The sequence below is a fragment of the Aethalodelphis obliquidens genome, unplaced genomic scaffold (genome assembly GCF_003676395.1).
Source record: "Aethalodelphis obliquidens isolate GAN/ISIS:26980383/991018 unplaced genomic scaffold, ASM367639v1 scaffold13, whole genome shotgun sequence".
Classification (NCBI taxonomy): Eukaryota; Metazoa; Chordata; class Mammalia; order Artiodactyla; family Delphinidae; genus Aethalodelphis; species Aethalodelphis obliquidens.
The window spans coordinates 22447695-22470360 of NW_020837957.1; the positions used below are offsets into that span (position 1 = coordinate 22447695).

Consider the following 22666-nt stretch of genomic DNA (forward strand, 5'->3'; position numbering starts at 1 on the left):
GGCCAGATGATATACGACTGCATGGGTCATGATAAAGAGTTTTTAGTTTATTCTAACTGCTTTACTCTTCAGTCACTGAAGAGTTTAAGAAGATAAATGACATGATCTAATTTATATTTTAAATCGATCACTAGAGAATTTATATAAAAGATAGCAGAATGAGAACCCTCCTTCCCTCAAAACCACTGAAAACAACAAAAAACACCAAAAGAAGAAAACATCTCTGATGAAACAAGGAAAAGACCAAAACCACAAACCAAAAATATGAAAATTCTCTTCCAAATATTGAGACAGTTTGGAGTAAGGAAAGATGCTGAGAGATGACCAAAAACAAAAAACAAACAAAAAACCTCTTCAGACGTCAAAGCTTAGACAGGCTACAGATATCTAAAAGTATATCAGTCCAGAAAGTTCATACCAACAATCCTTTAATAACAATAGTAAAGTTTAAGGAAATGGGAAAGCCACAGGACATATAATTCATGACCCTGTAAAGACCCAGTTCAAACAACCAGGAGTAAGGAAAGTAGAGCTGAAGAGGAAGAACACATTTTCATGATCTGCAACAAATCTCCTAACTTCAGGAGATTTCTGGTTGTGAGAGGAGGTAGAAGACAAGAGCATAAATCATCATATCACTTCTCAGAGCAATATAGAGGGCTTCACGTACATGAAAATGAGAGGAGATATGTTTCTGGATAGAGGACAAAATAAATATGGAAAGACGGTGTTGAAGATAGCAACTTAAATTTGATGTTGTGTACCACTACTTCCCTTTGCCTCTCCCTATAGAATTCTGAAGCAAATAGTGACCCAGATAGAGTTGTCTTTATTTTAAAAATGAGTAATAACCAGAAAGAAACCAGCAAGGGACCTATGCATATTGAGGGGAGGGGAAAGTGTGAGAACAGAAACATAAATTAAAAGTAGATGAAAACTGTTTACCAGAAGAGGAATCACTCCACGCAACAGAGAAAAAGTTCATATAGTTCACTATAGATTCAAAAAATTTCAAGATGCTATTTTTCTACAAAATGAGAGCTCAAAGAAGAGTTATAAGACATTAAAAATAACAACCAAGGTAATAAAATGTGAGCCAGGGAGCTTAAAGATTGAAAGAGCAAAAAAGAAACAATTATAGATGAAAGCCAGGTCAGAAACAATAAAAACTGACTACAACTGAACAAATCAATTAAGGGATATGGATGTAGTTTAACTGAATTCACATAAAACAAAGTGGAAAAATGCAATCACATGGACATGACTGTAGAGAAGATAATAAATACTATCATCACAAAGGACATTTAACATATACTGGTATGTCTGAAGAATAATATAGAAAAATGCAAAAGAAAAATACCTGAGAATATAAGGAGAGACTTTTCTATAATAACTAAAAATAATCTTCAGATCAAAAGAGTACCAGAAAAAACTGATACAGAACCTAACAGGTTTGATGAAATGAACTTCAAAGATAACAAAAGAACTGCATGGGCATACAGAGGAAAAACAGTCACCTACAAGTAGGAAAAATCAGGCTGGCCTCAGACTTCACACAGTAACATCCACTTCAAGAAGCAGTGCAGCAGTCTCTACAAAGTTCATCATTTCATCACCATTCACCCTCTCATTAGCTTTCTAAAATCTACCTTTAGACTTCTACACTATGCTGAAGTCAGATTCTCAAAGTTCAATAATGACTTTCCCATCAGAAGATCCAAAGGATTTCCTCCACTTTTTCTCAGTCCTCAGCTGTAGCTTTCAGCACTGCTGATCAATTTCTTCTCAAAACTCTCATCTTTGGCTTTTGTGATAGTATACTGTATTCTCTCCCATCTCTCTAATTACTCCGTCACATTTCTGCTTTTTTTTTCTTTCTTCTATAACCACAAAGCAAACATGGCTCATGATTTGGCTCTCGACTCTATGCCGAACTCCTTTCCTTGAAAATTATCTGACTCTATAGCTTCAACTATTGATATAATATTGACAGGAAAACTCCCATATCTATACCCCCTACTTTGACCTCTCTTTTTTACTTCAGCTTCTTCAATTCTTCCAACAGCTTACTGATTTGCCAACAGCACCTTAGATGTTTTAACTTCATTTCTTCTCCTAAAATCAACTTCCTCTCTTAATTATTGGTTTTAGTAATGGTATCACCATTCTCTCAATCCACAGGCTTAAAACCTTAGAAGCCATCTTGGATCCTCTACCTTTTTACTTGGTCCCTAGGTCCAATTAATTTCCTAGGTTTCTACCAAACCTTCCTTCAAAATATCTCTTGAATCCTACCTCTCCTTTGCATTTTCACCGCTGGCATCCTAGATAATGTCCTAGTCTTGTAACATCCAGATGATAACAGGAATTTCCTGTCTGCTCTGAGCACTGCCACCAGATTGACTTCCCTATTCATGCCTCTACTTAGAAACCTACAGAATTCCCCACTGAGAACCAAGATAAAGTTAGAACTATCAGTTTGAAAATTAAGACCTCTACAACCTGTCCACATCTGTCTTGGGTCTTATATTTGTCTAACATTATTCAGCCTAATATCATGAAAGAGTTTGAACTTTAGAGGCAGAAAACCTGGGTCAAAATCCTGGCTCTATCAATTAGCAATGTGGTTATGGACAAGTAAACTAATTCCTCTGGGCCTCAGTTTCTTAACCTGAAAAATGAGGATAATAATACCAAACTTACAAAGTTCTTTTAAGATAACAAATGTAAAGGGCATGGTAGAGTGCCTGCTACCATAGTAAAACTCAATAAATTATAACTATTTTGGTTATAGGTAACCAAAAATTAATAAGAACTCAAATTATAACTATTTTGCTGTTTCTCCTACATAAAAGATACGCCAGTTCCTTTCACCTATCAAAATCGTATCCATTCTTTGAGGCTGACGTTCTGAAAACTTTGTCCACAAGAACCTATCCTGAACACATTCAGCCTTAAGTGATCTTTCATAGGGATCCCCTCAAAAACTATTTTTCTTCCCTTTGAAAATGTGTACTCCATATATTTAGTTTGTATCTCTCAGTGACATTTAATCTTACTTGACCCTGAGATATAATTATAAATGTACTTCCTGTGTCCCCGTTACCACAATGTAAGCTCCTTCTGAGCAGTAACTCTGTTATACATACCTTGTGTTTCTGCTTTGCCCAAGCAGAGACTAAGTTAGTATCTGTTGAATATACTAATGCTGAAACAACTATTCTTGAATTTAGAGAAGAGATTAACACTCATCACTGACTTTTTTTTGAAGAAAGTAAATAGCTTACATAACTGTTTAATATGACCTGCCTAATGGCTCAATTTTATTACTAATATGTTGATAATTGTCATAGCTGAAAAGTTTATTTCTCTATATTATTCAGATTTTATTAAACCCTTTAAACATTCACACTAATAAGAGTTGCTCAATACCTATCAAATCACTGAGTAATAACCGCAAAAGAAACACAAGCTCAGCAAGTGGTGTCATCTCCTATTCTATGATTTCTGGAACTAAACAAATGATTCAAATTTTATTTTCATCAAATAAAGGAAATACCTTAAGATATATTTTAGTCTGCTTGCAACCTAAAAAACAATTTCTAAAAACATATAAGTTGATTGTTTAAGGTATTCAAAAATATGAAAGGCAAAAACATAATGTTCCTAATGTGATTTTAAATAGCTTTAAATGAATTTTAAGTGATTAAAAATTTTTCAAATGTCCATCTACAATTGCACCTACATGACAAAATAATTTCAGAGCTAAAAAAAAAATCAGTCTATTATCTCATAGTTTTACTTAGGCATTATTAAGTAAGTAACTTGGCTCTTTTTCTACTGATGGACTGATGGGCTGACTGGCTATTTTTGTATGAGGCAGATGGAACTTTTATTAATCCATAAATGTAAATTGGCTATATCATGAAAGATATAATGAAATATGTTACTGTTTACAATTCTAAGTGAAATATTTTAATTTCTATAATGTAAGGGTTTGCTTTTCCCCAGTGACCCACTATAAAATTATCTCTATCTAAAATTTTACACTCTATTTTAATTCATTTTTGATATGATTTTGTTGAAAGTATATTTAATAATGTATTTAAAGTATTTTTATTTAGTCTACTATAACTTTCATATCCTTCTCAACATGAGTATGCATTAAGCCTATGGGTTTTTTTCATAAAAAAGAATGCTGATCTATATTTAGCAGTTGAACTCCTGATTGAATTTCACCTGAACAAGAAAAGCATATAGTTTACTCACCACTTTACCAGAATTAAGTAAGCTTTTCAGCCTTCCAATAAAAACCAAAAAAAAAAAAGTACAATATTTGACCCAGGGTTGCATTCTGGTTGGATATATTATAGCAAGCATAATGTACTCATTGTAAGCCAGGGTACATCTCTAAGACAGATCTGTTCTGTACTGTTCAGCCTAGAGAATTCCTTTCAAAATGTTTGGTAAATTAGTGCATTAAGACACATTTTAAAAACAATAACTTACGGGAGGTCCAGTGTCCCCTTTTGGCCCTCTTAGATTCTCCATTTCGAGCATTGTATTAAGATCCTCATAATAATAATAATAATCATAAAGCTCAGTTTCATAGCTATTTTCGAAGGGATAAGTAGCATCAGGATCAAATTCACCTTCCTTCCTTAGATCAAGGTGATTATCCAAAGATGGCTCATCTGTCACTCTGTATAAGGTTGTGTTTAAAGTCTGTTGCAGTTCCATAAGTTCATTAGTGTGTAGATTTGCTGTGATAGCTTTCTTGACATTCTTAATTGTATCTTGTTTTATATGTGGAAGAATAGAGGATATCTTCTTAAATGGTGACAGACCAGTTACTTTATCATTATGTTGTGTGACATTGTCCAACACGTTTAGAAGAGAACTAAATTTCTCCTTGCTATTTTTCCTTGGCTCATTGAGGCTATGATGTGTCATTGGCAGGCTTAGATTTGCCTGAGTAAGTTGCTCGGTGATCATTTCTTTGGCCTGAATCACATGGTTCACAAGATCCACAGCAGAGACATTCTCTGAACGAAGAGAAGTTAACTGAGATCTTGATATCTGGTGTTCTTGTTCTTTATGCACTGCCGTAGAATCATTTCTGGAATCTAGAATGCTTCTGCCTTTGGTAAGTGTGTCCTCCGACAGTACTTTTTCACCAAATCTTTTGGGCAAGAGAGAGTTTTCTGGTATCTTAGCTGGTACAATAGTTGTATGAAGAAGGCTTGTCTCAGGGAGACACTGCTGTTTCACATATCTGCAATAGTTTGCAGACGTTTCTGCAGAAGGAATAATATCCAACTGACATACTATTCCTTCAAAATGGACAGAATTATTATTTATACTTCCCAAGGTAAACACACTGTTAGAATCAAAGGTCTGAACTTCCGAAAGAGTCTCTCTGCTAAAATATTTCTTTCCACATTCAGCAAACATTGAGACAACTTGACAGCTAACAGCAATGGCAAATGTGTGCCATTGCTCATCGTGAACACTGTAGTTGAAAAATACAGACTGCTTTCCTCCAAGGTATACCACTAATTTTTTAGGTAATAACTGTACTCCTAATTGCAGTCTATTTTTACTTCTAATGCTGAAGAGAAATGCATTGTTTACTCTATGTGACTGTAAACCAATTAATATTGTAAATGGCTGTTCTAAGTTGACTGGTAAAATTTTCACGAGAGGTGACTCAATATAAGAATCATTTGTTAAAAGGACACCCGATTCTGTTAAATGGACCCCCTGAGGTAATGGTGTAGATGATGATGGTACAGCAGTCACTGATGATGAATGTCTTACATCTTTGCCTCCAAGGCCTAGTTGATGAAGAATATCTATGCCTGGAAATTAAAAAGAGAGAGAGAAAGAGAAAGAGAGAAAGAATCTTACTCTTATGCATTCATGTGTTCATATAAATGTTTGAGTATACCTACAATCTTCCTTGTAGGTATCAACAGTAACCACTAAAATAAACATGCTCTATCAATAACTAATTTCTAGGTAATGAGAGGTATGGAAAGGGAAAATAAAATGTTATACTCATAATCTGAAACACACACATACATACACCCCAATATCCCTAAACCCAAAATTTAATAAATGTTCTCTTATTCTTCCCAATTAGGAAACTTGTTACTCCAATGAATTACATGTTCAAAGATTCCCAGATAGTCATTTATATCTTTAATTTAGAACTTAAAATTTTATGAGTTCTGTGTTAAAGAGAAACTAGGGACATACTTACAAAAAGAAATTTTTAATTTGGAAACCATTTTATAAATTAAGTTCACACAACCGTTTAAACTATTATTTTTTAAACTAATTTTTCAGGCTGTTTTCCGTTTTACCTTCCGAGAATTTACAGGTCACATAAGAGCTCTCCCTATGCCTAATGCTTTAAGTGTGTGCTATACATAAAGTACCCAGTCACCCTGAAAACTCCTGGACAAGAGAACTTAAATTCTTACTGTTGCTGATCATTGTATTTTTTTCTCTCCCTTCTAAATTTCTGTCTCTTCCATTTTTTTCTCAGTCCTCCAGAGTAACTGTTAATCCAAACAGTTTGCGGAGTTTCTCAATATTTATTATAAAATATAGGTTTTATATACATTATATAATTATGATTTTTCTGGTTTTCATTGTAATGTTATTGATAGTATACTGCTTATCTCCCTTACCCAATTATAAACTCTTGAAGACAGATTCTATGTCTGCTTCCTTATTGGATATCTAGTATACCTGCCTTCAAATAGTTCTATAATTTCTGAATGAATGAATCTGCCCCACAGAATCTAATCAGATGTGACATTTACTTCTAGAGTTCTATAACTCTAGGACTTGTAAAAGATAATAAACTTCTCAAGGATACAGAACAGCTTAGTCAGCCATGTGATCTTTATTATTCTTTGGGTTATAAATCTCCCATTTGTATCATTGTATGTACATAATCATTTCCAACAAGAAATGTTAAAGAATTGTTCATTCATCACTATGATAAATGAGGAAAAACAAAGATTTCTGAAGATTAGCCAGCAAGGTTACACATCATCTTAACTTTCCTTTTATAGGAAATTAGTAGATATTTGATAACTCACTTTTAGTACAAATCGCAAATATAGTGGCAAATGTCCACCAAAATATTCCTAACAACAGTTATAAATTATATGCATCTCCAGGAATTTGGGGAAATGCTTTAAAGAAGCCTCATAAAAACACACAAAAAAATCTTTGACTTCTCATGTTTTAAAATTATAATTTTTTAAAAAAATTAATTTTACTCCATAATATGGCTGTTTGTTTTAACATAAAATATGAATTACCAGCTAAATCATTCCTAATCTTCAATGAAAATTTACACTTCTGAAACATAACATACTTAAACTGTGACTTTGGGTACTCTTAACCAATGCTAATTGCTTGTAAGGATATTCTCAATCCAAGAAATAAACTATGGAAGAAACACCGCTAATGTGAAAATCACCATGCTTAAAATATATACAATAATAAAGTATGGGAAACATGATCTGGCATTCTATGATGCCAGATCAGCTATTCTTACATAAAGGAAGAGTCAAAATTATGTGGTATGATATCCAGGGCTGCTACTTGCCCAAAGAAAACCAGTCTTTGTATTTAACCCATACTATGTACTGCCTCAAATTTCTGATTCTATTAGAATGAAATTCTACTAGAAAGAGTATTATTTTAAAACTTTAGTATACATACATTTTTGATATTTATATATATACATGTACACATATATATATATATGCTTCCTTCAATTCTAATATATATGTATACATATATATTTCCTTCAATCCTATTTCTGAGTTTTAATGACAAATAGCTAGGATTTTTAAAAAATCAAATGTTTTAAAGCATTAACTACACAAAAAGCTTCTCGACTGAACCTTCTTTGCATTTCTAAAATAAAATCTACTTGACGGTTATATTTTATTCTTTTAATACCTTACTGGATTCTTCCAGAATATCTTATGTAGACTCTCTGCATTGATATTTATGAATTAAGACTGGCCTGTGGTTTTCCTCTTATTTCCCTTATCTTTATCTGACTATAATGTTGAACTTATTTTTTATGGCCCAGAACAGTTTAAATACCTTTAAGATTCTTTTCAGAAGTTAGATAAAACTCAGTTGTAAACCAAACTTATGTTGGCTTTTTCATTGATAACTCTTCATTCACCTTCCTAATTTATTCTACGTTGATTGATTTATTCTAATTTTCAACTAAATTTTTAATCAATTTTTTAAATTTATATTTTTATATGAAATAACTTCCTTCTAGGCTTTCAAATGCATTACTCAGAGATCTTCATGTAATATTCCCTTACAATTCTTTTTGTTTCCCTATTTCTGTGGTTCTCTATATAATTTTCCAATTTTGAATATTGTGCTCTATTTTTTTTTTTTAAATAAGTGGCAGAGTGGCATTCAAACCCACTCTGCATCTAGAACTCTTATTTTATTTTTTTATTTTTGGCTGCCTTGCATCTTCGTTGCTGCATGCGGGCTTTCTCTAGCTGCGGCGAGTGGGGGCTACTCTTCGTTGTGGTGCGCAGGCTTCTCATAGCGGTCGCTTCTCTTGCTGCGGAGCACAGGCCCTAGGCGTGTGGGCTTCAGTAGTTGTGGCACGCAGGCTCAGTAGTTGTGGCTCACAGGCTCTAGAGCACAGGTTCCATAGTCGTGGCTCACAGGCTTAGTTGCTCCATGGCATGTGGGATCTACCTGAACCAGGGATCAAACCCATGTCCCCTGCATTGGCAGGAGGATTCTTAACCACTGCTCCACCAGAGAAATCCTCTATTTGTTCTTTAGTATAACTATTGCTTATTTCAAAAGTATAGCCTTTGGATTTGTTTATCCTTTCTACTATTTTTGTCTGCTTTCTGTATCATTAATTTCTGCGTTTATCTTTATTATCTTTTCCTATTTTCATTTGGTTTATTTGATTCTTTGTCTAGTTTCTGGCAATGAGCACTTAGTTATTTATAGCACTTAAGCAATAAATTTCCTCAATACTGCTTTTGCTATATCCCATAGATTTTGATGTGATATTTTCATTTTGTGTGATATTTTCATTTTTGTAGTTTTCTAGAAACTATGCAATTTTTACTTGTATTTTCCCATTGAACCAAATGATTTCAGAGGAAATGCAAAATCTTCCAGTTAGAAGGGTTTTTGTTTGTTTTCTAATTTTGTTAGTAAAATCTAACTTAACAGAATTGTGATCAGAAGACTGTCTAATTTGCACTTTGGTTTTGAAACTTAGCCTAATAAATGGTCAATTTTCAATAGAGTTTGGTAAGCACTTACAAAGGTGTTTCAGGGCATAGAATTTAATACCAGTTGGCTGAACCTCGTTGTTTATTTTATATCCTCTATACCCTTATTTTTATACAATTAATCTTTCATGGACTAAGAGGTAAAGAAAGTCTCATCACTATTATGTCTTTTTGGCCTTTTATCTCATGTGGTCTTAACTTTATGAATATTAATGTTATGATTGCTATGCAGAGACAGTCATAAAATTCATATATTTATTGGGTACTGCACCTTATCTGGAATTAAGACCCCTTGCCCCACTTTTTGTTTGCATTTGTCTGATATACCTTTGCCCATGCTTTTATTTTCACCTACATTGAAACGCTGCTTTAGGTAAAGAGGAAGGAGTTTGTTTTGTGATCTAATCTGAAAAAAAATTTTTTGAATATAATATTAAATCTATTTACAGTTATTGATGTGGTTTGTTTAAGCTGTCATATTTTACGTTTTCCAATTTTTAAAGTCACTATGTGCTTTGTTTCCTTTGCTTTTTGTGCTTTGTTTACTTTTGTATGTAGTTCTTTTGAAATTAGAAATGTTTGTATTTTTATTCTAAAGTTGACCTTTAAAATTATAAATGTATACAATATCCCTAGCCCTCTTTAGACATATCTATTTTTCAGTGAACAATGTTTCCTTTTCTTTTTTCTCCTTTTTCCCCCTTTACCACCTAATATTAGTCAATAGGATTTTCTTAGTATTTACCTTTTCATTATTAAATACTATCCTTACAGTATTTGATTTATAAGCTTTGGATAATTTTTAATTCCCAGCTTCTGATAAGCCAATCAGCAAACTTAACCTACTTCCTGGGGTTTTTTCCCCTTTCCTCCCATTTTTTTTAGTGGTTGTACCATTCCTATATTGTTAGTTCATATGGTATTTAGATTCTGTTTCATTCCCATATTTTCTTTTGTTAAATAGAGCCAGTCTCTTGTAGCTGTTTTCTCATTTACTTTTTGCTGAAGTTTATGTTCTATTAGCTTCATCAAGAAGGGTTCATGAGAACTTTTCCTGACTTAATTGTTAGTAGTTTTGTACCTTAATTTTCACCGAATGTAACATTCTTTGTTGGTATTTTCTTTCCTTGGATATCTTGCAGTTATGGTTCCACTGTCCTTAGGTGTTGAATGTTAGGAGAGAAAAATCTGAAGTCAGACAATTTTTTTCTCCTTCTAAGTGACTCGATTTTTTTAATAGCATACCCAAAAGATCTGTTCTTTATCTTCAAAGTACAGCGATTTTTTATCATGATATGGCTTAATATTGACCAGTCTGGATAAATGTTTCCAGGCACACAGTATGCCCATTTGTTGTATAAATTCAAGTCTCGTTTTTTTGTTTTTGGGTTTTTTTTTTAACTTCATGAATTACACCCTTGAATATTTATTTTATTTTATAGTTTCGATTTTCTCCTTCAAAAATTCCTATTATAAGTATGTTGAATCTCCACGGCCGTCCTCTATATCATTTCTCTATAAATGTTCCTTATCTTCAGTTCCATGTTTGATTTTCTCATATCTTTGTGTTTCCTATGTCTTATCTCTTCATGTTCCAATTTCATTTCGATTTGTAAAAGGGTTTTTTTCCCTACCACTTCTTTTGAGTTTTACAAGCTCACAGTTCATTTCCTTTTAATATCTTACCATCTCTTCCTTTTCCTGAGTTCTTATATTTCTGCTTTATGATCTTCCTTCAGAGGTGATTTTTTTTAATGTACGCATTCTTGTTTTTGCTGTTTTTCCCTACATTTTACCTTGCTGTGTCTTTCTATGTTCGTTACTTATGGTTTCATAGCCCAGCAATTTACAGAAGGATGCTGGGGGAGAAGATGGAGGGCCATGCCTGCCAAATCTCAAAACCCAAAGGTTCCATTTCAGCATTACCGGAGTTTCCTTCTCAAATGGCTCCTTGATACAGCCCCACCTTCTTCTCTGAACCAAACCCAGTCCAGGAGGACTTCCACAGCCAGCCCCACTCACAACTCCTCTCTCCTTCCCCTGTATTCCCTTCCACTGGCATATACTTCAGAATGAATCCTTCACCTTAGGAAGCAGATTTTGACATTTTCTGAGCTCTGTCCCCACTGAGCCATTTAGCTATTATCTGTGATTCTTTCTTATACTTCCTTCTGGGCAGCTTCAGTCCTCCCCAGATCCTGTGACACTTGTTTTGTACAAAGGCTAAAGGTTAAGTACTTCAGGGTGTGCTCCTCACCTTCAGGAAGTTGGCTTTTGCTGGTGCTTTCTGAAATCTTACTATTGATTTTACTCCATATGGCACCTGCTTTTCTCAGATTCTGGGAGTCTGCAGATTATACCAGTCCCCTAGTTTTGGTGAAAATGCAGTTTTCAGGTTCATTTATTATTTCATTCACCTTGTATCATTAGTATGATATCCAGAAACAGAAATGGAAAGAAAATATCTCATGGTTTCAAGTTTATACTGAAAGTCTATACTCATTTCACAGATGAAGAATCTGAGGTCCAGAGAGATTAAGTAACTTGGTCAAGGACACACAGCTAATGAACGGTAGAAATGGATTTCAGCACAGACTGACTTCAAAGTCTACCATCTTCAAAGTCTACCTGCCACATTGTCTCACAGCCACTGTATTCTCCATACCACCTCCTTTCCCTTGGCAAGCCTAATTAATCATGGCAGGGTTATTTCTCCCAACAGAAATCTCACAGTGGAAAATATTCTCTAGGTAGCCACCAGAGTTGGTATCTGATGTGAAATCTAATTGTTACTCTAGTTTTACCCTCTCATGTCTCACTGTGAATGTTTAGCAAATCCTTTGAGTAGATGTTGACTGACGAGAACACAGGCATACCTCAGAGATATTGCAGGTTCTGTTCCAGACCACCACAGTAAAGTCAATATCAGAATAAAGTGAGTTACACAAATTGCTTAGTTTCCCAGTGCATAATAATTTATGTTTATACTATACTGTAGTCTATTAAGTCTGCAATAGCATTATGTCTAAAAAACAATGTACATACTTTAATTAAAAACTACTTTGCTAATTAATTAAAAACTAATTTGCTAATTGCTAAAAATTTCTAACCATCATCTGAGCCTTCAGCGAGTTGTAATCATTTTGCAAAACAGTATCAAAAACACTGATCGCGGGCTTCCATGGTGGTGCAGTGGTTGAGAGTCCGCCTGCCAATGCAGGGGAAATGGGTTCGTGCCCCGGTCCGGGAAGATCCCACGTGCCACGGAGCGGCTAGGCCCGTGAGCCATGGCCGCTGAGCCTGAGCGTCCAGAGCCTGTGCTCCGCAACGGGAGAGGCCACAACAGTGAGGCCCGTGTATCACAAAAAAAACCAAAAAAACAAAACACTGATCGCAGGCCATAATACATAGAATGAAAAAGTTTTAAATATTGTGAGAATTACCAAAATGTGACACAGACATGAAGTGAGCAAACGCTGTTGGAAAAATGGCACCAATAGACTTGACTGAAACAGGGTTACCACAAACCTTCAATTTGTAAAATATGCAATATCTGAGAAATGCAATAGTCAAGTGCAATAAAATGAGGTATGCCTGTAGAGAACTGTTAAGGATAAAAAGGCACAGACAAGAGGGGTGGGGAGAACAGGAGAATAAAGAAAATGTCTTCTATCTGAATACAGAATTTTTACATTAATTTAAGCCTAGCCCTGGATACAACCAAATTGCAAATTTAAATTTAGATATTTGGTACTGATGAATATAGAAAGAAAAATCTTAGTTGTCTATAGTAAGTTACTTGTTTCATGAGTGGCTCTAACCAGGAAATCAATGTAGTTTGTGTCACTTAGGAAATTAGTATTTAAAGAATACTCTTTATCAACAGATAAAGGCACTTTATTGGATGGCTTACATTGTTTAAAGAATAAGAATAATAGCATTTATTAAACTGTTTCTATGTACCAAGAACTATGCTAAGAATTTTACTGTATTAAGCCACATAATTCTCATAACATAATGACGTATGTGCTATTGTTAATCCATCTGACAGTTATAAAAACAAGTCACAGAGAATTTAAATGATTTTCCCAAGGTCACCCAACTAGGAAGTTCAGAGGCAGAATTTGAATGTAGGCAGTTCTCTAGAGCCAGTCTATTAGCATGGCAACTTTTCGGAATGCATATGTAGCCTGATGGCAGAACTGACTGTATCTCCACCTATTTGCTTCTTAAACAGAATACATCATGGTGTTGCCAAGACAACGCCTTGCTCTTTTAACTATAAACATCAAGCCTAATGACTTCATCCAAACCATGGTTTCAGTAACCACATATGCTGACTCACAAACCTCTCTTCTGGGTTTGAATAACCAATTGCCCACTGAATTTATCCAGTAGAGATTAGTTATCCCACGAGCACTTCTAACTCAATACATTTTCCCCCAGATTCGTTCCTCTTCCTTTAGTGCATTTCTCAGTGAAGATCCCCACTACCACACTAGGAGTCTGAGTAATATTTTTATAGCGTAAATTATATCATGGCATTCTCCTGAACAAAATTCTTCAATGGCTTCCCATCACACTAAAAGTGCAATCCAGAGTTTTACGGGGTGCATGAAACCTATGTCACCAGTTCCCTTCTTACCTATCTCATCTCTCCCTTCATTTCATCCCACCTCTGCTCCATCCAAATTGGTCTCTTCTTATTCCTTAAAACCACTAAACTCATTTTTAACTCACAGCATTTACACTTATTTTTCTCTTGGCTTAGAATGCTCTAGACCCTTAGTTCATTCTGATCTAGGCTCAAATGTGACCTCCTCAGAGAGGCTCTCCCTGGCCACATTACCTAAACTATAAAACAGTACCCTCCTTGCCCCAATAACTCTCTAACTCTAATGTCTTACTAAGCTTTATAATTTCTTCATAACGCTGAAAATTTAGGGGAAAAAATGTATGTATATATAAACTTTATTACTTGGCTCTCTAGTTGAAATGTAAGTCCTTCAGAGTAGACCTTCATCTTGTTTTACAGTAATATTCCAACAACTAGGCCAATGACTAAAAACAAAGTAGGTCCACAGTATTGCTTGAATGAATTAATCGATCCAGTCATCTAACCCAGAAACCTGGTAATTATCTTTGATACTTCCCTTCCCACCCATTCTCCATATCTATTCAGTCACCAAGTCCAACACAAGCCTTAGTTAGGCTCTCTTTAGTCAGATTTTAATATTAGCCTCCTAATAGATTTCTCTGTCTCTTGTGAGACATCCTTGTCCCATCCATCATCCACACTGCTGCTAGAGAAAGCTTCCTAAAGCACAGAAGAAAATGAACATTAGTTCATGACACCCCTTCCTACAACAACACATCAGTATTTCTCATAGCTTTTAGTACTAAACTCAATCATCTTATTTCTGCCCTCAGGCCCTTAATGATATAACCTCCTGCCTATATTTCTAGTCTCACATTCCATACCTTCCTAATAAACTTCACTGCTTGGCAATATCCTGTGCATATTATCACATATTATTGCTGGAAAGGTTGGCACTGACCATGATTCCACTGGGAAAGCATAACTGGACACTCCACATAAGGACTTTCCTAGACTCTTCTCCCCGAGTCTCTTCCCTAGACTGATTTTAATCTGTATCCTTTTGCTGTAATCTACCATAACAGAGTATAACAGATTTCATGAGTTCTGTGAGTCCTTCTAGAGCATTATTGAGCCTGAAATTGGTCTTGGGGATGGGACCCTCAAACTTGCAGTTGGTGTCAGAAGTAAGTGTGGTCTTTGGGACTGCCCCCTAATTTACACTGGTTTACACGTTTCTTCTCAATGATTTATCTTCTCACTCCACGGTAATTCCTATTCTTGATACTTAACTTTTCCTTGAATTTCTTGCCATATCAAAGCTTACAAAAACTCATTCTTTCAGAGTCCTGGTAAGTATGTCCCTCCTTGCCAAGTTTATGCATCTTACAAGACTCAGTTCAAGTGTTACCTCCTCTTTAAGCCTTCAGTTCAAGTTTTGGTTTGTTGTTGTTTTGTTACATACTAATAACAAATAGATACTTTCTCAGTATGCTAATAAAAATCAGTCTTCTAGAAACATCTTAAAATGAAAATAAATAGTTCCAGTACAGCCAGAGGCAAGGATGACCATTATTAAACTTTGTTCTGCAGAAACCTCCCAGCCAAGTCCCAGAGCTCTGGAAACCAGACTCATGCATCCCCAGGTAGAAACCTGGTGGATTCTTCTGCCAAAAAACAACACTTCCCAAGAGGAAAGACCTAGAGAAGGTGAAGTACAGAGATCCCTCAATGAAACCAATTAGTCCACCAGCCCCACTCACACACACAGAGCTTTCAGTCATCCCTTTGGTGCCCCCCTCTTCAATATTAACAGCGAGCCAGGGATCACCAAGCATGTGAGGACAACCTCTAACAGACACGATGGAAGCAGGAAAAGGAACTTCTAGGAGACAGAGACTGGCTGTCACATTTCTTTACAGACCATGAAAAGGCCATTTACACACTTTTGCCACACCTTAGCAGCTGGCGATATGGACAGACATCTCCATTTTGGGCTTTGGATTTGAAACAAGTGATACAAAGAAACAGAGGAAAATGTGTCCACCATCCAGTGGTGGCCACAGTGGCCCATACTCCTCCTGGGGAGTAGCTCTACCTATGGTCTTGGTCCGTAATTTCCCTGGTTTCTGTTCTTAGTGACCTGATTCTCTAGACTTCCTGGCAATTCTGTGAACCACAGAATAGCTTTCAAGAAAAACCTTTCTGCTTTTTAATAAACCAGAATCAATTTCAGTTGCTCACCCTCAAGCACCTATCTTACACTGATCTCCAAATTATATTGTTAGGTGAAAAGCAATATGATAAGTATAATATCATTCAAATAAAAGCAAAAGCTATCTACCAAAAAAAAAATCAGTCTTCTAAGCCTGCAAGTCTAATGCTCAGATATAGGCACAGACACCAACCTGACTTGCCTTTCATTTGAAACCTATATAATAAGCAGTATGATATTATCACTAGCTAGGAGAAAAGAGAGACAGGTAGAGGGAAGATGAGAGGGAGGTGCAAAGAGAGACAGACAGGAAGTGGGGGGAGAAAGGGAGACAAAAAGGAGAAATTGCGTCTCCGTAGGTGCTGAAACTCTGACTCATACCCAAGCATTTGACTCACTCCAGTGGCTATATAATTGACTCTGTGGTGGAGTAGAGTATATGCCTAAAGAAACAGACATGGGAGAGCCAATGGTTACACTTGTTTTTACAAGTACAGAGAGCCAAAGAACCATTTTACCTGTCAACATTCAACAATATTCTATCACAAACTGGAGGAACAAGGGTAGTATTATGGTTACCTTTCAAAATGTAAGGATTCTTACATTTCTTAGAAATTAGCTTAAAAGATTTATCAATTTTTAGTTAAAAAATAGAGTAATATCATTTAAAAGTGTAATAAATTACAGTATTAGTGCATTATTAATTAACTAAATTAATACAAAAAGCACTTAATTTTAACAAATTCTCACTGTTAAAAATTTTCATGTATCTGGGTCAGTTAAGTCACTAAAGCTATGTTCTTTCTAGTTTGTAGGAATGAAAAAATAAAATGATTGTTTAAAATAAAATCAGAGTTGTACATGAGGAAGATCATACAGGCCTCAATATACTTTTCTTTTCCTTGCCAATTTACCCAAATTGACTAAATAACTAAGCAAGTGCCTAATATCCACTTTCCATTGTTCTATATAGCCTCAGCCAAATCGTCCATGCCAGAATTAAGACTCAAATATAGGCTTCTTGAATTCCAGTTCACTGAGTTAAGGAACTAAAGGAAGTTGTTTAAAACCAACTATTTTATTTTATTTTTTCAATATCATCAGTATATAGAAAAAGGAAAGGATCCAGAGTATTTTTTTCTACTAAACTTTATCGTATGCTCATCATGTATATAATAGTCATGCACTAAGCACTTTACATGTGTTCTCATTTTACCCACAACAACCTATGTAGCAAGAATTATTATTATCCTCACTTTTAAGTTTCTGATATTGAGGCTCAAAGTATGTAAGGAACTTGCTCAAGGTCACGTAACTGGTAGGCACTGGAACCTGGGCATAAACCCAGGATTCTGGCTCCAGAATACCTGTGCACCACTGTCACTGGGTATGTTAGAAGAGGAAATTTTGACTTTACAGTATTCTTGGGCTTCCCTGGTGGCGCAGTGGTTGAGAGCCCGCCTGCCGATGCAGGAGACATGGGTTCGTGCCCCGGTCTGGGAAGATCCCACATGCCGCGGAGCGGCTGGGCCCGTGATCCATGGCCGCTGAGCCTGTGCGTCCGGAGCCTGTGCTCGGCAACGGGAGAGGCCACAGCAGTGAGAGGCCCGCGTACCGAAAAAAATAAAAAAATAAAAAAATAAAAATAAAAAAAAACAGTATTCTTAATGTAAGTACATCTATTTTGGATAAAGAAATAAAAGCAACTTATTTATAAAATGAGAAATGAAGCTTTAACCTATGTGTAAAATTTTTGGTTAAGTGTCCATAAGGGGTTTTGGCAGAAAATGCTTGGAGTTACTGCAGCTAGAATGAGTTGCTTCTTACAACAAACACATTTTTGGGTTAATTTCCACAGAAAATACTCTTCTTGGAGACACGCATTTTACAGAGATTTCTGCAGCTGTGGTTTGCACACCTAGGGATCATGAACCTGAGGAGTGCTGTGTATGTTGACAATTAGCTTACCTCTCATATGGTGTAAGGTATCACACAGAGGTGTTGCAACTACGCCTACCTCACTGGCAGCCAGCCCACCAACAGAGTTATAAAGAGACTGTATCATAAGAAAAGGGAACTTTCTGTCAAATCCTTGGAAAACTCAGTCTTAAATAATTTTTTCTTGAAATAGAATCATCTATTCATTTGGTTATACCTAAACCTCGGTTATAAAAGAAAGATTTATATTTATGAACAGGATATTTTAATGGTTTTCTTAGCTGTCCTAAAAGTTAAAGGAAGAACTGAAAACATGGCAAATAACAGATGTTTATCTCTGCATAGCCTTAAAGTCTCACTAAAATGAGAATAAGGAAATGTGGTTTAAAACTACCTAGGCAAAGTGAAAGGGTAGAAGAAACAACAGATAAGAGATATCAACGAATTTTTGAAAGATGAAAAACACATGAAGGAATTAGAGCAGACGAACACTAAGGGCTTTAAGAAGGAAGTGCTAATGATGGGCAGGCCAGTTCACACTTCAAAGTCCTGAAAAGGCTCAACAACTGAAGGCTCCAAATCACTGAATTCAGGAGAGAAGCATGAGGCATCATATGGGAGAGAGGGGAGGGTCTGAAAATCTGTATAAGAAGCTTCGAGAGCAAAACTGCAGATTAGAGCTTTCTTATGTAGAAACACTGAATCAATCCTAGCAGAAGAGGGAAAAGAAGCGCCATAATGAGAACAAGGGAATTCAGTAAAAATCTACATAATAAATGGTGAGACAGCAACTCCCCCCCCTCCCAAGAACCTCTTTGTATCATTTAACTCCAATAACAGTGGCAACCAGGATTATATTCTACAACTAAGAAACTGAAGGATTCTTCTCTAAAGAAACTGGACAGCCTTAGACATTTGCAGTCCAACAACGAGATGGTCAGCAATGCTCATTTATGACGCTCTATGTAGAATATACCAGTTAACAAGCCCACCCATGCAAAAAGAGTTTCCAAGCATATTTTTATTGCCTTGCTTTTAAATAACACAGGTGATATAGACTTATGAAGAATTTTTCCAACATAATAGACCAAAGCAAACCAAAATTTGTGGGAAACAAAGACAATACAGGGAGCAGAATAAAAGTTCAAAAAAATTATTTTTATCTTTGGAAAGCTGAGTAGATATTATATCAAAGAAACAAGAACAAAATGTTATTTTTTAAGATGCAATCTGAGTGAAAAATCTCTTAAAATTTTAAATGCAGCACAAGTAAATAATTTAAATATTTGGGAATAGTGACTCATGAAAATCTGATATAAAATGTAAAGAAAACAAAAATGGGAAATCGGAGCTAAAAATAAGAAAATACGGAGTTCAATCCAGATCCAATATCTGACCAATAGAACTTACAGAAAGAAGAAATAAATATGTCAGAGAGAAAAAACTAACACAGGAAAATTCCCAGAAAAATGAAAGATATTTCCCCATTGAAAAGGCCTAATGACTACCCATCAGAATAACTTGAAAAAACACGTTATTGCAAAATTTCAAAATATCAAGGATAAACAGCTGATCTTCAGGTTTAAAGTGGAAAATTAAAAGGTCATACATAAAGAATCAAGAATTAGCATAACATCAGATTTTTTAAGTGGAAGCCAGAAGACAATAGATGGAAGTCTTTAAAATTCTGAGAGACAACTATTTACAGCCTAAAATTCTATACCCACCCAAACTACCCTCAAGCATATGCATGAAATAAACACATTCTCAGAAATGCAATGATGCAAGAAGTATAACACCTAAGTACACATTCTCAGGATGCTATTGGATGATATGCTCCACTCAAATTAGGAAATGGACAATGCAAAAGGAAAATATGAGTTCCAAGATACTGGATCTAACACAGATGAGAGGCATCAACTTTACAAGAAGCTTAGACAGCTACCAATCCATGGCAGAACAGAATCTTAGTTTCCAGAAGAAATATCTCCAAGAAAAAAAACTCAAATGGTTAGAGTATTTGGTGTATTTGTAAAAAAATATTTTTCAAAGAAGTTTTAAAATTCTTTTGGAGTATCTAAGAATTAGTCATAGTGCCATAGAAAATAAAACAAACAACAACAAAAAAAAGGAGGAAAACTATACAGAGAAGATAGAAGAAAAGAAGAGGGTGAAGAGGAGGCATAGAATGGTGTAAAAATGTTAAACTCTCTTCATCAAAAATAGGAAGTCAATACAATATACAAGCATATTATTAAGAACTATGGAGAGTAAAACCAAAAGAAAGTTTGAGTAAAGGATTGCAAGACTAGGTAAGGTCAAGGGATATTATTTTCTGTTATATATTTTGTAGCACAACTTTACTTTTTAAACTATATACTTGTATTACTTTTTTTAAGTTTTGGCAACTATCATAAGCACCAATAAATATTTATATTTATTTCTGAGATGTCTAATTTGGGATCATCTCTAGCTCAAGTATACATATTCAGCAGTATTAAGGTTGCAAATGATATTTGTAATCACTATCAAATCACAATTTCTCTGAAAATGTTTTTATAACCTCCTGATTAGATATTATATTATTGTATCATGCCAATTCAACAACAATAAACTATTTTAGGAAAACAGTACTGCTAAGTTTCTAATAACATACCACTACTTTCATTTCATTTTTGTGCTCAAAAGTACTAAATTTTATAAAGTCAAAGAGGTTTTTAAAATATTTTTCTTTTTGTTAAGAACTCAAAATAAAATTTTATGAAGTCTGAAAAGATGTTCACCCTGAAATAAAAAAGCACATTTTGTATTCTGTAAATGAAATCTTAAGGTTGAAAGAAATATTTCTTTTACTCCTTTCATTGCTTCTGACTTTTTTAAAAAAAATCTATTAATAAATATTCAGTTTTCCTTATATCTTTCTTTCTGGGTTTTTAGTATTTGGATAATGACACATTTTGTAAATTATTAAACTCATAACACTAACAGATGACAAGTGTAAAGCAAAGGGTATGTGTAATGGAAAGAAGTAGGGTTTTTTTTGATGTTTTTTTTGGGTCAGACTTGACAGGCCCAAATTCAGCTCTTAGCTGGGCAAGCCCCTTCCTTGGGCCTCAGTTTCTTCATCTATGATACTACCCTACAGGTTCATTACGAGGATTAGAATCACATATGTAAAATTCCAGCAAATGACAAGACACAAAATAGATATTTAATAATGGCAATTATCCTCTTTATATTCTCTCTTGTCCAAGAGGCTTAATTTTAAAGAATTTGTAGACTTTATAGTCTAAATACCTGAGTTCAAATCTTGGTTCTTCCATTTATTAGCCTGCAACCCTTGGGGTAGTTATTTATTCTTCTTAATCTTGGTTTCAGCAATTCATGGGCATAATTATAAAAACCCTGCAATGAGGTAGTGATGAAGAAAATGTATATTCTACTAGCACAGTGACTGGTAACATAAGTTCTCAGAAACTAACAGTAATGATAACAAGAAGTTAAGAGAGAGTTTCTCTCCTCTTCTTGGCTACTTAAAGCAAACTAAAGCAACAGAAATGACTTGGTCAAACCTAGAGTCTGTCATACAGAGTGAAGTAAGTCAGAAAGAGAGAGACAAATACCGTATGCTAACACATATATATGGAATTTAAAAAAAAAAAAATGTCATGAAAAACCTAGGGGTGAAACAGGAATAAAGACACAGACTTACTAGAGAATGGACTTGAGGCTATGGGGAGGGGGAAGGGTAAACGGTGACAAAGCAATAAAGAGGCATGGACATATATACACTACCAAACGTAAGGTAGATAGCTAGTGGGAAGCAGCCGCATAGCACAGGGACATCAGCTCGGTGCTTTGTGACCGCCTGGAGGGGTGGGATAGGGAGGGTGGGAGGGAGGGAGACGCAAGCGGGAAGAGATATGGGAATATATGTATATATATAACTGATTCATTTTGTTGTGAAGCTGAAACTAACATACCATTGTAAAGCAATTATACTCCAATAAATATGTTAAAAAAAAAAAAAAAAGAAATGACTTGGTCAAAAATAGCATTTATGAAGTTACATGTGACCTGATTTAATGATCCTCCCATAAAAGACAGTTAGAAAATGCCTTCCGTGATACCTTTTAATTCATATATGTGGTATTCGACAGAATACTTAACGTTATGTCCGTTGGTCAATTTGGTCAATAAATAGAGTACCACCCCCTCCTTTGTGCCCTCTCTCTACCTACATGTATTTTGTTTACTTGTCTTTTTCTACTATTATTTGATTGACTAAATTGACAAGTGACACCTTGAATTGGTCATTGAATTGAAAAGTTGGTTCTGTCAAATGAATAATTTGGCAGCCCTGCTGATACAAAGCAGAGGAGGAAAAAAAAAAATCAGGACCACGGTGATATTTTCTGTAGATCCAGCTTCAGGGTTTTTCTCTTTGACTTTGGCTTTTTTTTTTTTTTTTTTTTTTAACCTTTGACAAAGGCACTTGTTTTTTCACTTTGGGGCCAGAGGCATTACCTTATTCACATTTCAATCACTGGCAATTAGGATATTATGGTGGCAAACAGAAAATATTATTTAAAT

At 35.1% G+C, this 22666-nt stretch overlaps 1 protein-coding gene across 1 annotated transcript in view; it reads right to left on the reverse strand.

The window, feature by feature from the left end:
- COL24A1 (collagen type XXIV alpha 1 chain) overlaps window positions 1-22666 on the reverse strand; it is a 396587-nt gene that overhangs the window by 363104 nt on the left and 10817 nt on the right. The window contains exon 3 of the mRNA XM_027114231.1: window positions 4510-5861. Within this exon, the coding sequence (XP_026970032.1) occupies window positions 4510-5861 (1352 nt within the window). The remainder of the gene's footprint in view (window positions 1-4509; window positions 5862-22666) is intronic.